General features: G+C 35.8%; 2 protein-coding genes across 2 annotated transcripts in view; both read right to left on the bottom strand.

Annotated features, from left to right (window-relative positions):
* Nucleotides 1-13,266, bottom strand: part of LOC149802337 (serine/threonine-protein kinase 31-like) — a 73,253-nt gene extending 59,987 nt beyond the window's left edge. Inside the window, exons 1-6 of the mRNA XM_089951549.1 lie at nt 13,163-13,266; nt 9,098-9,187; nt 6,396-6,506; nt 4,531-4,779; nt 1,534-1,632; nt 620-700 (exon numbers count right to left, since the gene is read on the bottom strand). Coding sequence (XP_089807675.1) covers nt 620-700; nt 1,534-1,632; nt 4,531-4,779; nt 6,396-6,506; nt 9,098-9,187; nt 13,163-13,264 — 732 coding nt within the window. The 5' untranslated portion in view covers nt 13,265-13,266. The remainder of the gene's footprint in view (nt 1-619; nt 701-1,533; nt 1,633-4,530; nt 4,780-6,395; nt 6,507-9,097; nt 9,188-13,162) is intronic.
* A 1,668-nt stretch (nt 13,267-14,934) lies between these two features.
* Nucleotides 14,935-17,492, bottom strand: part of LOC149802335 (serine/threonine-protein kinase 31-like) — a 61,481-nt gene continuing 58,923 nt past the window's right edge. The window contains exon 13 of the mRNA XM_089951503.1: nt 14,935-15,147. Within this exon, the coding sequence (XP_089807629.1) occupies nt 14,935-15,147 (213 nt within the window). The remainder of the gene's footprint in view (nt 15,148-17,492) is intronic.

Here is a 17,492-nt window from a genome sequence, read left to right as displayed (position 1 = left end):
TTGTAAATGTAAACAACAAAATCTTTTTACATATATAATTATTACAGTGACCTATTACTGTTATAGTTGATATATATATATATATATATATATATATATATATATATATATATATATATATATATGTCAATGTTACTATGCATAATGATTGTAGTGGTCTACTCTTGGTGCAATTTATAAATGTAAATGTCAGAATCTTACTATATGCAGTGACATATTCCTAAAATGCGAACTGCTGGAAACAAGCAGACTGGCTGATTTATGGAGGTGGCCAAAAAAAGCTGTGGTTAATCAGCGTTTTAATGAATCGGCACCAGAACACCTGGAAAATATGGAGGTATCCTGGTTACAAAGAGGGTCAGTTTAGGAATTTTCACTCAATGATGAGTATAGAAGATAAACCTTGATATGATGGCTGACTTCTCCTTAGGATGTGTGCAGTGACCTTGTTTCATAATGGTCTAAATTATATCATCCATGACCCTGACCAAAAGATAAAAGGTAAAGGTCTACATTTATTAATGTTAGCAGGATAATACAGACAACAAATAAATCACTTGAGGGAAGCTATGTTCTTGCCCAACATAGACCCAAACTCCAGTAACAAATATCAACTTGCCACATATTGTTCCAATCCCAGATCTGGGTGCTGCAATTTCAACTCAGGGAAGTTGGAGTCTGCAATATCAGCTATCTCTGCCTGATAAATAGGAACAAACATTAATGAAGATTAAAACCAAAGTAACTCCAATCCTGAATGGTACAAGAATAGTAAGTAATTTGATTTTCAAAAACAATACGTGAACAGAAATACATGAACTAGAACTCTCAAAAAAACAACAAATAAACTTGTTACAAAGGTTAAATAGAAATACATAAGTAACACAGGTGATACTGACATTATATTCAAATTTTACCTTATAAATGAACATTTGACACAGAAGTGATTATTATTAATTGATTGTGCTAAATGGAGTCACTGCACAAAAACAACTCACGATTAATTAAATTTAGAAGTAAAATCTCCAAGTTTGACATTTTGCATAACAAAACTGAATTCATACTGTATGAATGCGCACATATACAGGCAAGGCCATGTATCTCTCTGTTCCTACAGCATGTCTCTCCACATGTCTATGCTTGATGCAAGGACAGTGTATGCATACCAATCAAATAAAAAACACAAAACACAGAAGGGGCATGAAAAGATGCAAATATTTACTGATCAATTAGTACACAATTTTAAAATGGCTGTGAAGTTACAAGTTTCATGCAACAATGTCTTAGTTATCAAACTATACTGGTTATTTCAGAATCTTTGTTATCTGCAATAAAATCGAGAGTGCATTCTTGAACTTGTTATCAGATACAATGTGATTTCTTTGCCCCTGGCAGTATGGTTGTTGTTCTTGTTAGACCACTGGCCACTCAGGGGCCCCCTGGCAGTATGGTTGCAAGACTCAATTCTTACACCTTTGTGCATATCCAATCAGTGTGTGTGTATAAATGTGGAGATTTTTCATAAAATCTTACCAAAAGATCATCAGCTGTTACTAGAGCTCCCTGGAGCTGGCCTTTCAAAGTTTCAACCTCTGCCAGAATAGTTTCCATTTCTGCCCCACTGGCATTGACCTAAAGTGGTACACAGGAAAAACACTTTATTAGCAAACATGCCCTTTAAATCATATCTGCATTCAAGAAGGAAAACAAGACAAGATCTGTGTTTGTGAACAATATACTCCTCCTTCCACTGCAGACAAAAATAATTTACAACTTAAAGCAGTAGAAAAATAAAAAACTGCATAACAGCATGCAAAAATCTAATCATTTATTTATGGCTACAAATTTGAATGTCTAACTCACAGGATTGTCCTAAACTGTACTCAGAAAACTTCTGTTACAAACAACCCAAAAGTTCAAAAATGTATTTTCTAATAAATACAAAAATTGCTAAACGATCTAAGCAGGTAATTTACATATCAATACAAATATGCCTATCAATTTAATTTGTCGAATTCATGTGGTTTTTGTTTAATTCAAGTGCAAATATATAAAAAAATGTTTACAATCTGAAAAACTGTTGTAACAGCCTGAAGTAGAGCCATTGATTCATTGCCATAGTATGTCCAATTTCACATCCTGAAAGGCCAATAGCTTTTTTGGTAAGTGTGTCCAATTTCACATCTTTAGAGGCCAATAGTTTCTATGGTCAGTGTGACTAATTTCGTATCTCTAAAATCCATTAGTCTTTTGAGCTGACAGGCAGGAACAAAGTAATATGCTCCCCGTCAGTGGGGGCATAAAAAGTGCTCAAATGGATGGACATTCTACTAGCCAAAAAAGAAAGTTCATAATAAGATTTTCATGGTGGTCATACTGGATATCAGATCAAAACATTTTCATTCAGGACCATTGAGACACCAAAAGAAGTCTTTGGGTGAAAACCTTGTGTTGATATGACCATCCATATAGAAGGAGTGGCAATGACAACATTTTCAAGATGGCCATAATTATAATTTATTTGGTTAATTGCAGTTTAAGTAATACACAATGCATCCTTCTCTGGCACAATGCTGGGACCCTCTTTGTCTACTATGGTTCTCTGCCCAGACATGTTGTCATTGCCTCCAATATATGTTAATAAGCTAGTAACTAAATTTAGATATGTTGTCATGTTGAACCAATCAGATGACTGAGTTGGAGCATGTGATCAAACATTGTGTCAGTTAGGGCATCAGTCATATAGCAGCCAGGATGCCTGTACAGATGCATTCCTTTCAGTGCAGATGCTGCATTTTAATCTTTAACATTAAATGCAGAAAGAACCACCCGCCTCGCTCCTTCACCATGTTATTTAGTTGGAACATTTCTTGCATGGCGTACTGTTCCAGCTCTGTTCAAGGAGGCCTTTGTCAAATCGACTAAAGTTATTCACGGCAACTTAGGATCAGACCTATCAAATTTTGGTTATCAGTGTCCCTATATACCTTGTATTGGCCCCATGCAGCTCCACATACAGGTGTCGGACATTCTTCAAACCTACGAACTCAAGTCTCTCTTCCTGAAGCATTGTCATTGCCAAGTTTCATGCATTCACAACTTTGCTTTTGACCACCAATTTGTGTCAGTAGTTAAATGTACTCAACAATTATGCACATATACTTCATAAATGCTTCCTACGGTGCATGCATGGAGTATTGGCTGATGTTTGTTATCATAGCAATCCTCAGGATCAGACCTGTCAAGTTTTGGTTATCAGTGTCCCTATATACCTCGTATCAGCCCTTTGTGGCTCCATATACATGTGTCAGACACTCATCACAACCCTACTAACACCCCCAGGTCTCTCCTCCTGAGGTATTCCTACAGAAACATTTCAGAGCTCGGCTGGTGCAGTGTGCTGTGACAGGATTTGCCCCCATTATGCCAAAGATAATTTATATTTACAATAAAGTTTAAATTAAACCTATGTATTGTGTGTTATTTAAATTGTGCCATATTGGTTGTAAGATCTGCACCATTTTTATATAGGACCAACTAGGTATCAGAAGTCTTTTGGAGAAAATCCAATTTGATATGACAATTTCTATTCAGGAGCAGTGATAATAAGATTTTCAAAATGGCCACCATGGTGAATGTATATTGGATGTCAGATTGGCACCATTTTCATTAAGGACAAGCAAACACCACCACAAATCTTCATTTGAAAATCCCATGTTGACATGACTTCTGTTTGGGAGTACTGAAAACAAGATTAGATTTTCAAGATGGTTGCCATGGTGACAGATTGCATGTTTTTCATTCAGGACAAAGTCGACATAAGAAGAATGTTTGGTTAAAACATTCCCACATCAGTATGACCAGAAGTAGTAGATATAACAAACTATTTTCCTTTAGGACTAACTAAATATCATAAAAAGTCCCACTTGCCAATATGACTATCCCCAGTAGTAGTGGTACCAATATTTTCAAGATGGCCACTGCAGTAGCCATATTGGGCATCCATTTGGCATTATTTTCATTTGGGACCAACCAAACCTTGAAAGACTTGGCAATCCTCCAAGTAGTTTAAGAGGAGTTGCATTAGCAGACAACTGGCTATACCACAGGCAATCTGGTCTTTGACCAGTAGACAACTAATAATGTTCTGGAAAAAGCAATCTGCTTTTTAAAACTACCAACCACTTGAAAGTTCTTTTCAACCAAAACAAGAGCTAATGGCTGGGAGAGGTAGCTTATCATGAAGAAGACTATGTATTGAAAGGCAAGTCAAATGATGTTAAGACTAAAACAATGTAAGAGGTCTTGTAATTTATCCAACCATAAATATTCTAACAATTATTCAAAATGTTTTACACAAGTGAGAATCTCTAAACTGAAGATAGTTTTATTATTTATTAATTTAGTGTTCAGTTTAAAATGTTGAAAACTTCAGGATCATGTTCCCCTGAATAAAGTAGGCCATCAATTTTAACAGATCTTGATTGTCTACAAACTCAATGATATGTGTAAATAACATAACTAGCTTACCTCCTCCAAATCCTGTTTGTCAGCAAGTTTGTGCCGGAGTTTGGACTTGAGTGCAAGAATGACTTTCCGACTCTCTTGCAGCTTGTCAAGGCTTGGCATGTCCTTGAGCCATGGTACAATGCTGTCTCGAAGCTGAGTGAATTCCTTCTGAAGCTGACAGAAATTGTCTAGTGTGGAAAATTCTGTCTTTAGTTCCTGTCGAACTGAAGCAAGTAATGTTGCCACTAGACTGCTGTCCTTTGTATGCTCCTAAATAAATAAATAAAAAAGTAAAAAAAAAATAAAAGAAAATTGCCTTTCTGACAGCATGTTTGGGGTAAAATTTAGTCAAATTTTGTTTGACAGTTTTGAAGAAGATCATGTTTAAACGTGTTTAAATGTTTAGCAACAGTTCTCAGATTTGACAGACTGGCAGTTGTACAAATTTAAGTGGGTTTAACATAACATACTTGCCAACCCCTAGATAAGTACCAGTGTAATCTAAATGGACAACAGACACAATCTAAGCATAACAATTTGAATCTACATATTACATGCCATAATTAAAATAAAGTTTATTTTTTCATTACAAACCTGGATTTATAGCTGGTTTTAAGTTCTTGTCAAACAAATGGACAAAATCCATGTAGTACTAAAATACAAATACACATCACAAACTCTACATACTACACACAATTTATCTGGTTTACATGACTAACTTTCCACTGACACTAATTATGACAAATTCTCTATACAACACAATTTACATTACTAACTTTCCAGTGACTGACCATCAAGGTGACTCTATAAATAATGATGTCCTTAACTTGACTGCTGCATTACATCGTCTGATTTCATCCAACATGTGTGTGTGATTTGGATTTTTAGTGTAGCTTTAACAATTTTTCAGTCATACTGCTACCATGTCTGCAGTGTGGTGGTTTATAGTGATGTCTAAAACTGGGGCATCATGACGCAGACAACGTAGCATGATGTCCCACCAAGTCATATTATCTTGATACCAGGCCAACCAGAAGAGGATATAAAACTGGGAAAGGTCCCTCTAATATTTTTAAAGTCATTTAACTCAGGAGTTGCACTGAATATGTCCATTTCACTTCATATCTTTTGCTGTTCTTTACTATATAGACTGGTTCTCCAAACAATTCTTGTAATTAAAACAATGAACTGATGAACACTTTTCAATCTGATGAAACAAGTCTCTTTTTGTGGAAATTTGTCATAAACAGCTGGTACAAACAGAATAAGTGAAGTAAAGTTACGATATGTGTATTGTACGATATGTGTATTGTTTCAAATATACAAGCATTACACTTGAATAATCTTTTCTAGAATTTTCTCATGCTTAAAATTTTTTGAGGATACTGGATTGTCAGAGGTAAATTGTACAATGTTATCAGTAAAGCAGTGAAGCTAAAAACTAGCGACAACTGGCAGTGGTAAGAGGAGGAAATGGGCAAGAGTAATTGCCCTCTGTCTACATGAGATAGACAGGAAATGATGATTTCATCTTTTTAGTAGGGCTAGACTCATGAGGTAGCCGGTTTATGATCCTAATGTAATGTGACTGGCAAATGTATTTGGAAGAGAAAATCAATTGTTGATGGTTATTGTATGACAGACACAGGGCCATTCTAAAAGTACACTTGGCTTTACAGTCAGGTGAACTCGACAACTTTTCAAAGAATGCACCTGATAATGAATAGATTTACAAATTCTACTAGTTTTCCATCAATAACAGACATTTTACTATGCACATTTTTAAACATTTTTATACTCTCTTTAATCTAGTGTTAACCATTTCAATATAACTCAGATAAGTAAAAGGATTACTAATGAAGAAATATTTTAAATAGTAGTTGTACCAGATCAGTGACAAGAAGCTCCCTTTGTAGAGCATGTTCATATGTAGTAAGAAGACCATCCATGTCCAAGTCCAGTTTCTCTGAGGTTTCTGTTACAGACAGAGACAGCATCTGAAATACAGACACAATTCAGATGTACAACTGTTTACACATCATTCTCAGCTTGGCTGACAAACACAAAGGATGACAGACTATATCAAAAATGTATTTTTCTGACAAAACAATATATATGTTCTTCATGAATTTACATACAATCTGCAAGTGTGGCAAAAGTACTGAAGCTTAGTAAACCAGAAGAGATTTTTATCTGACACAATAAAACCAGCACTGACCTTCCATTCTCCTTTTTCTCCACCATGATAATTAATGTCATTCTGTAAACCTGTTACTTGACAGAAAAGAGGAAACCTAGCATGGTGAATAACATGACAGAAAAGGGTAAACCTAGCAAGGTGAATTACATGACAGAAAAGGGGAAACCTAGCAAGGTGAACTACATGAAATTTTGTCTGGAGTCTGATACAGGAAGTCTCTGATTTGCAAGGTTCATGGCAACATCTTTTGCCTAGAAGATGCAGTCATTATTATATGGCAATGATATTTCTAGTATCATGGACTAAACCCAAACTAATGTTGGTTATGCTGACCTCAATCATATTTTCAAGGTTACTAGCTGATATTTTTTATATACAAAGGAATGGATGTTCATGTTCATTATGTGTAAGATATTTTAGAAGCCATTTATGATAGCAAATGATCATCTTTTGATGTAGTTACCTGTGTCAAGGTCAACATTACTACTTGCAATGAAACCTGTCTAAAAAGGATACACCTGACACTACTTAAATTTTATATTTATGGAGAGGTGTCATTTATGATGTTTAAATAAACAGAATTAAACTTAACACACTAATCCCTGGTGAAGAGTTTAAGTGGCAGGAGGTAGTAGCCTACTGCCGAGCTTTGTAGCGTCAAGGTCATGTATGATACACTAAAGTGGGTGGTATTATAGAAAGGTAGACAGATGTAGCTCTACAATGATACCAAATAATCTGGAAGTTCTCGCCACACTACAAAATACAGAGGGAAAAACCTCATTTTCTGGACCCGATTTTTTTTCTACCCAAAATTTGCCCATGGTCGGATTCTGATTTTGTGTCTGGATTTTAGACTTTTTGGTCTCAGATCTAAGGCAAACCAGTATGAACTGCAAACAGACAGATGAACCTAGGCAAAAAGTAGGATAAGACAGGCATCTGGGATAAAGAGTGGTCTCGATACAAAAATAATGGGTCCGTTAAGCAAAAAAAAATTCCAGCTTTTACCCTTCTGCTCATGCACGATCCAAATAGCCAATGAAAAACGATGTTTCTAACATAACTAGGCAGTATATTATTGGATAATCACGTGGAAGTTGCTGTTTTCGGATGTATTCAAAAAATAGCTTTCAAAATGTGTTTCCTACTCGAATTTCAGACAAAAACGACAAAAACCTCCAGGGTTTAATGTGTTAACAGTAAAATACAAGAATACTAAGAAATAACATCAATACAAGTAAAAAGTCGTATAACCTTGAAAATTCAGCCATGGTCACCAGACTCTAATAAGATTTTGTTATCTTTTAAAGGCATATAAACATCCAATGAAGTTAGGTCTGCTTCTATTGTTAGTGAGATATCTTGTGTGCAAACTAAGTAGAACTCCCTCAAACACATGATTCACAAATCATAACTGCATACAGAACATCACCCATTAGGCCTTTAAAGTTTACTCAAATTCATGAAAAGTTCATTCAGGTCTTGGGGCGGTTCAATATCTATTAATACAAAATTTTGCCCTTTGACCTTGAAAACAGAGTCAGTCACCTGAGCCAAATCATGTCTTGGGATTAAGTCAAGCAATCTTTCCAGCAACCTTCTGTGAAAAAGATCAAATGGGGCTACTTTTTTCAATACAAAAACAAAAACAGAGAATACATGGGAAAACAGTAATTATTTATAAAGAAAACTGTATGAAATATATGTAAATTACTCACAAAATATAACCTTAACTTTGTAAACTTGAACAATGCTATGCTCTTATTACATCCAAGAAGTCCATATTGCCTATATCTTCTTAACACCCAGTACACCATCAGAGACCCAGTAAGTTGCTCTCCTACAACCAACCATTCAATGCTAACAAGGTAGGTGTGATGGACAGGATGGTTAGACAGCATAAAACCAACAAAATCTCCCTCTTTTGAGTGTGTGTGGGAGAGATAGACATAATTCAAATGCGTAGTAAATATTGAAAACTTATGTTGTTGTTGTTGTTGTTGTGGGGTTTAACGCCATTTTTCAGCACGATAGGCTATACATGGCGGCCAGTATTAATGGTGGAGGAAGAACCCGGAAAAGCCCGGAAAGAACTACCGACCCACGAGAAGCTACTGGCAAGCTTTCTCACATGCCCACATTGGCTGAATCTTAGACTCGAACCGCCGCAGACAGAGGTGAGATGGCAGTGATCCGTAACGAAGAGCGCTTTAGACCACTCGGCTGAAAACTTATGGATCTAACATAGAAAAACAAATTGTGTGAATAATTACACTTGGATTTATCTTCCCCTTTAATTGTTTTAATACAATGGTAGCATCAGCAGTATTTATGTAACACATCTGAAACGAACAAATTCTCAGCCTGGCTGACAAAACAACCTACCTTCTTCACCTGCACAAAAGCTTCTTGGACTGCTCTTTCTGAAAAGTCTGTGGCCATTCTCACATCTTCAAATTCGGCATTCTTTTTGGCCTGAATTAAAGTAACAGTCTATTCACATGAACAGATTTTATAAATATAACAAACTTTTTTCAAAATGACCAAAGTTAAGAATGAAGGGATTTTCGAGGCATGTTTTGTATGCTTCCTTGATATCATGTTATTCTGACAGACATTTCATAAGCCTCTAACGTTCTGTGAGCTTTCTGCATAAAAACAAGGATTGAGCAGATAATATGAAATCTGGACAGGGTTGAAAATTCCTTACACCTTAAGTCTAGGACACATTTTTGTGACCTCTGGACCCTGCTAATAATACCCAATATAAATGTTAGGCTCATTCATTCTTAATTGAAACAATACAAGTATATTTAACCAATCAGATATTGGTAGAAATCACATAATGAGATCAAACACAAAAATATATTTATGATTGGAACCAAGTACTTCACAGAATAAATACTACATTGCATTCTAAGTTTGATGTCAATGAAATATTTGGACCAGAGTGCCATTTGACACGACCCAACACAAATTTAATTCAAATGTCCAGGACCCAAGGATCAAGAATAAGATGATATCTTTCCAAATAGGTGTGGAAAGCAAGCACATACTCACCTTCCTGCTTTATTAATACCAAAAATGACTGCATATATGCGTGCAAAAGAAAAACTAACTTTTTTTAACACTAAAGTTGACCCTTCTGACCAATTTGTTTCCACGTGTGCAGGGTTAATACAGATCAGGAGAACCAAAATTCAATTACCTTTTAAGGATTTTTTAAAAGACCAGTTCTCAGTTTTCATGGACTAATCTCATTATCAAGTGATCTAATTCCAGTAATAATTTTAAATATAAGAAATAAAAACAAAAGCAAAAAAGATGCAAAGAAATGTAATGAAATATGAAAGGCAAATGAGACCTCTACTACAGCATACAGTAGTACACAGTGCAAATTATACATAATGTCACTTATATTCTTGTTTATTCCCAAAAATATTAAATTTTGCTTTATTCATCGTTTTTACCAGATTGCATTTTTTTCCAAATTACATTTTAGCTATAAGTCCATCGCTCTTTTATTTACTTCAACCCATGCCCACAAGAGTTACGTTTTTTTTTATTATTATATAGATTTAAGCAATGCAACAAAGTGATGTCAATTATATTTAAAGACACATGTTTCATTATATAAGGAGCGTAACCAACATATAGTGATATAATTGATCATTGATCCATTTCAGGTTTGTGATCTGGCTAAACAGACCGCTCCGGTGGCCTAGTGGTTAGAGCGCCTGCCTCTGCTGCAGGAGGTTGTGGGTTTGATCCCCGGCCGAGTCATACCAAAGACTTACAAAAACGGTACTAAAAGCTGCCTCCCTTGGCACTCAGCATTAAGAGGTTAGTGTTAGGACTGGTCGGCCTGGTGTCAAGATAATGTGACTGGGTGGGACATAATGGGACATGTCTGCGGCATGATGCCCCAGTGCTAGACATCACTATAAACTGTCACACTGCAGACATCGTTGAGATATGACTGAAAAATTGTTAAAGCTATGTTAAAAATCCAAATCACACTGATTTGGCTAACAAAAAAATCTAAATTTTCCACAAAGTATTCATTCCACTTTTGATTTTGGTCAACTGGTTGTTTTTGGTGTTTCCTTTTATTTGTAATTGGCAGATTCAGATTTGCCTTTTATTTTCTGACACCAATCCAGGCAAGATATTTGTTTTCTGACACCAATCCAGGCCAGGTATTTGTTTTCTGACACCAATCCAGGCCAGGTATTTGCTTAACCCTTTACCTCATACAAGCGTCTTTGGACGCCTCTACTCCATTCGCATGGAAGCGCCTTTTGACGCCTCTGCATGATTCGCATATATGCGCCTTTTGACGCCTGCTGTAAACATCAGCCATTTTGAGCTAGTTTTCGTAGCGCCACCTTCGGGGAAAACCCCCCATTACATACTACATTCATTTCTGCGAATGACAATTACATCAGATCACGTGGTCGCTATTCATGCACTGGTCGATGTCTGCTATTTAAAGTAACTGGGTCGTAATATCCACTCTCCAAAATGGCAGCTGCGGATTTCATTCAGTACGTACGAAGTTTTCAAGATTAGAATAACAACCACGAAAGATTCAATAAATTAGGTAAAGGCTCTGATATTAATGTAGGCAGCAATTAGTTTTTATAAATCATCAAATTCAGATGACTTAGTGATATAGACGCACACGAAAACCTTGTAAATTTCGAGTATCGGAAATGGCAGCTACGGTTGGTCACGCGGCCTCACGGACATGACGGTGAACGAGTTCTCTCAAGATTTTGAAGCACATAAAAAAATTCTTCTGTGGAAAAAAATTACACAGCTATAACAATCAGACATTACTCTTAAATTTTTCCACATATAATATATGTGTACCAAAAATGTAAAATGATTAAAATTGTTGTTAAACATAACATACACTAAATTGCTTAACAGTTCACAGGCAGGATTTCATTCAGTACTGACGAAGTTTTCACGAGTAGAATCACAACCACGAAGGATTCAGTAACTAAGGTAAAGGCTCTGATATTTATGTAAGCAGCAATTAGTTTTTATTGATTATCAAATTCAGATGACTTAGTGATGTAGACGCAGACGAAAAACATGTAAATTTCGAGTATGGGAAATGGCAGCTACGGTCGGTCACACGGCCTCACGGACATGATGGTGAACGAGTTCTCTCATGATTTTGAAGCACATAGAATATTCTTCCGTGAAAAATAAGTACACAGCTATAACAATCGGACTTTACTCTTCAATTTTTCCATATATAATAGATGTCTACCTAAAACGTAAAATGGTTAAAACTGCTGTTAAACATTAACACCACTACACTGCTTAACAATTCACAGGCATGCCTATGCGGATGCGGTCTGCTAGGTAACAGGTGTTCTATTTATAGCATGCTGCACTTTGTCACTATGCTCTATGAGGTAAAGGGTTAAACCATGAAAATGGCTTGGGTAAAGAGGGATTTTGTCTGGCACTAATGCCGGTACCTGTCTGTTCTACAACATTAATCCATAGTAATTAACTGTTGTAAAATCTGAATTGAGTTGAACAGGATGTGATGCCATGCAATATAGCAGTACTAAAATAATTGGCCCCTAATATTAGACTGACCAACCATAAATATACATTGTCTATCATCTCTCGATCCCTCTCTCTCTGCTTTCTACTCCATAATATGGAAAAAAATCCAATGGTGGTATGACATCCAGTTGGACTAGCAATAACAAGATTTTCAAGATGGCTGCTGTGGAGGCCATATTGGATGTCAGTTCAGTGCCATTTTCATCAGGATGAATTAGACAGCATCAGAAGTCTTGTAGTAAAACCCCATGTTTCTATGACCATTCATGTGGAGCAGTTATAACAAGATTCTCAAGATGGCCACTGTGGTAGGCATACTGGATGTCCAGAATGTACCATTTTCATTTAGGACAAAATAAGCTTTATAGGAAGTCTTCTGGTGTAAATCCCATTCAGATAATACAAGATCTTCAAGATAGCTGCAGTGGCAGCCATAATGGATGTCTGAGCAGCACCATTTTCATTTAGGACCAACTGCACCTTGGGTTGAATGTGTTTGAAGTTTTGTGGCAATCTTCCAAGTAGTTTAGGAGTAGTGATGACAAACTTGTGCTAACAGATGGATAGAATTCATTCAACAGGCCATCCCATAAACTTCTGGTCTATGACTAGCAGAGTTAGAAAAAGCATATCCAAATTTTACAATAGTTTGACAACTCTGATCTTTCTTTAATGCTGACCAACAACAGTGCATCTCGAATCGACTGAACTGTATTAATTTCAATATGTAAGAATAATGACACAAGTTTTTAATAACTAAGTACATGTCAACAACTAAAAAGGGTGAAGAAAAAGCAGTGAATAAATCATGAGCACTATGAATGACTAAATTAAGACTGTCAATAAAAGCTGTTTTACCTTCCATGTTTTAAAGCCTGCTCGGAGGTTTTCCAGTGATGGACATTCATGTACAACAAACCTGCTGAACTGTGAGTAAGTGCGGTTCAATTTCTTCTCCATCATCTGCAAGCACATAGATTTGCAGTGTTGTAATCATCAGGGAGTAGCTGTCTACAACATCTACATCTGAATAAGACCTGTCTACATTTCAAACTTTGTTATATTAATTATAACGTTATACTGTTACTATAACGTTATGACTAAGACATGTCATTTTCATTTAGTTTCTGCAATTGTTAAATATGGTGAGATTGTGTTTATTCAAAACTTTTAATGATTTTGACTTATTTTGGAAGAAAATGATGTCTGACGATTCATTCTATTTTGTAAATGATGTAGGTAAAACTAAAAATTTGCACAAAAATTAGGGTGAAAATTTTATTAAAGTTTGTCAAAAGAGCAAATGATTGGAAATGAACTGAAAAACTAATAGATACATTATTAAGCTATATACCATGTATTCCCCCTATCAATATGATGCAGTTAAATGACAAAGTCTTAAGTCAAACAGGGACCATAAATATGATAAAATTTTGCAAGAAAAGGTTAAAAATCAAAAAGCTTTCAATCTCATGTTCTTCACTTAAGGTTTCAATCCATGAAGTACTTCAAAAGTTGCTGAGTGGAAACAAGACTAAGTTCTGAGTAAAAACTGTGCTGTAACTTCATACAATTTTGTAACACAAAAAATGGGGCAATCAAACTTTACCACTGTATTCTTAATGAAATGGCTCATACTAAATTTGATTTAAATTATAAATGTTTCCAAAGTTCTTGAGTGGAAACAAAATCAAGAGGAAAAGATGTCACACCTAAATTGACATGTGCTGTATTATGAATAAGAACTCACTGTATACCAAAATTGTCCTATGCTGTATTACGATTAAGACTTTCACTGTCGCATCCAAATTGTCATGTGTTGTATTATTATTAAGACTTTCACTGTCGCATCCAAATTGTCATGTCTCTGTTATGAAGACTTTCACTGTCACATCCAAAATTGTCCTATCTATATTACGAGTAAGAGTTTCACTGTCGCATCCAAAATGACATGTGCTGTATTATGAGTAAGACTTCCAGTCAGACCCAAATTGTGATGTGCTGTATTATGAGTAAGACTTAAACTGTAACCCAAATTGTCATGTGCTGTATTATGAGTAAGACTTCCAGTCACACCTGAATTGTCATGAGCTGTATTATGAGTAAGACTTCCAGTCACATCCGAATTGTCATGTGCTGTATTATGAGTAAGACTTAAACTGTTACATCCAAATTGTCATGTGCTGTATTATGAGTAAGACTTCCAGTCACACCCAAACTGTCATGTGCTGTATTATGAGTAATACTTTCACTGTCACACCCAAACTGTCATGTGCTGTATTATGAGCAAGACTTTCACTGTCACACCCAAACTGCCATGTGCTGTATTATGAGTAAGACTTTCACTGTCACACCCAAACTGCCATGTGCTGTATTATGAGTAATACTTTCACTGTCACACCCAAACTGCCATGTGCTGTATTATGAGTAATACTTTCACTGTCACACCCAAACTGTCATGTGCTGTATTATGAGTAATACTTTCACTGTCACACCCAAACTGTCATGTGCTGTATTATGAGTAATACTTTCACTGTCACACCCAAACTGTCATGTGCTGTATTATGAGTAAGACTTTCACTGTCACACCCAAACTGCCATGTGCTGTATTATGAGTAAGACTTTCACTGTCACACCCAAACTGCCATGTGCTGTATTATGAGTAAGACTTTCACTGTCACACCCAAACTGTCATGTGCTGTATTATGATTAACACTTGCCTCCACATTATTCTTCCTTTCCTGAAGAGGAATTTTGTCAAGCTCTTCCAGGCAGACTGTCAACTTGACATGAAGATCCTTCCTTGCCAAGTCCCTAGCATTGATCAGGTCCTGCAACTCATTCTGTGGTAATAGAAAATAAAAGAAAAAGGAAGAATGGTCCAGAACCAATAAATCTGGAATGTTTATTTTGAAATACTCCCAATTTCTTATAAACTTCAAAGATGAAGATCAATTTAAAATTATCATCAATAGTACCATCAACATTCTCATCAGCAGTGTTGCACATAGAATCCCAAGGGCTGGAAACATGGTGTCCCCCCCCCCCATTCCAAAAAGAGAATAGTAGTACATACCACACTAATACTACTAAAACACTGAAATAATCTCATTTGCCGTGCGAGTTTTGCCACCTTAACTTTGTGGTCTGTAATGTACTATCAGATTTTCTTTGGACACTTAAATTATTGAAATAAAAGTTTTATAATGTGACAGCTGTTTGAATATCTGGTTAACCTGAAATGAGCTGCAACATCAAATTTTACATCCTGCATCTTGCTCTTATTTTAACTTTAGTGTATATTCATTATTTACCAGCATTTATTATAATTAAAACTTGTTTTCTAAAGAAAAAAATCTTCAAACTAATAAATTATTAATTGAATGACAAATGGTGCATTTGCACAAACTGAGTCTTTTGTCATTATATCAACCTCAAAATAAATTTAACCTTCCTTGTTGTAGATGTGACTTTAATCTTGAAAATACAGTACACTAGTCGTTTTCAAACACTTTACATTGCAAGCATGCTGACTACCACAAACGATTCATGTTTTTTGTTGCTAGAAACATTGTTTTAAAATGGATATTCAATGCCATCTTAAAGATTTATCACCTTTTGTGACTTTGGTTATTGCTGCATCATTGATATGGATGGCCATCCATTAAATAAATGTTGCAGGCTGATTTTTCAATTTTTTTTCTGACACAAAAGCATGAACAAAGGGTGCGTAGAGGGTCAAGATGAAGGGTACACAAGACAAAAAGTTGCTGTTTGAGTCACTACCTGTACACCTCTGGAGTACCATAAAAGCAGCTTGGGAAGAAGAAAAAGTAAATCTCGCACATAGTTTTGGCAGTAAAAGAGACATATGAACACAATTTCCAGAAAAAATAATAAAATTAACAGGCCTGTAAGGCTTAATACAAAGGCTGGACATTTTGTCCATATCCTGTGAAACTTTACGTGAGAATAAACTTTCTGACAAAGAGCATACATATATTATTTGATTCTTCAAACGTCAATAGTAAACATTGTTATTTTAGTTACATCGTGAATATTCATGATAAAAATTTATCTAATTTGTAGAATCTTTAGTGTAGCTCTTCATAGCTCAACATACGAATTTAATAAATGGGGCATTTTACTCCCTGGTTTGGAATTGTTTTTTTAAAACAAATTTTATGGGATATTTTGTGAACATTGCAAACATGAATTGTTCAACTGGCCAAATGAAATGAGTCCACCAGATCTGATGTAGGTAGGATTTGCATGCCTTTAAACTGTTTTCAAGATTTACCCCCTTCACATAATTTGACAGAAAGGCATAATCAATATGATAATACAAAGCATGTATACATTTAATTGATGATAAAACAAACACTTCTGCAAGTCAGAGATCAAAACATAATTGGCTCCTAATTAGGTTCTCAAAGAAATGGTCATAGGCATTACTTACAGGCATTGCTTTGACAGTTGACTGACACTAATGGTCATAGGTATTGCTATGACAGTTGACTGACACTTATGGTCATAGGCACTGCTATGAAAGTTAACTGACACTTATGGGCATTGGCATTGCTATGACAGTTGACTGACACTTTCCACGTTTGAATATGAGAGAGCATATCGCATTTACAGACCTGCCAACCCAAACAAAACCATCTCAGTACGGCAGTTAATTTTATGCCACAGGTTTGACCAGTTTTCAGTAAGGTGTAACAAAGTATCATGTACTGCTGTTGTCAAGTTGGAAAATACGTATTTAAAAACTTCAGTATTTGAAACTGATGCTGTTGTTGTTGTTGTCATAGGTTTAATGCCCTTTTTCTGCACAAGTTAGGCTATACATGGCAGCCAGTATTAATGGTGGAGGAAGAACCCAGGAAAACCACGGAAAGAACCACCAATCCAAGGCAAGCTTTCTCACATATCCACATTGGCTGAGCCCGAGACTCGAACCCATGCAGACAGAGGTGAGATGGCAGTGATCCATAATGGTGAGCACTTTAGACCACTCATCCACTAAAGGCCCCCGAAACTGATGCTGTGACGGTAAACATTATGTTCAACTGAAAAGTTTGTAAAGTACACATAGACCTTATTTACCTCTAGTAAATTTGCACAAATTTCAGTTCCAAATTCTATGCTGCTCAATAGCTTGCTGCTATCTCTCAACCTGATGCAA

Source organism: Sinohyriopsis cumingii, chromosome 3, assembly GCF_028554795.1.
Source record: "Sinohyriopsis cumingii isolate HCF-2022 chromosome 3, ASM2855479v2, whole genome shotgun sequence".
Lineage (NCBI taxonomy): Eukaryota > Metazoa > Mollusca > Bivalvia > Unionida > Unionidae > Sinohyriopsis > Sinohyriopsis cumingii.
The sequence above is the reverse complement of the archived record's forward strand: the minus strand, read 5'-3'. Positions and strand labels throughout refer to the sequence as shown.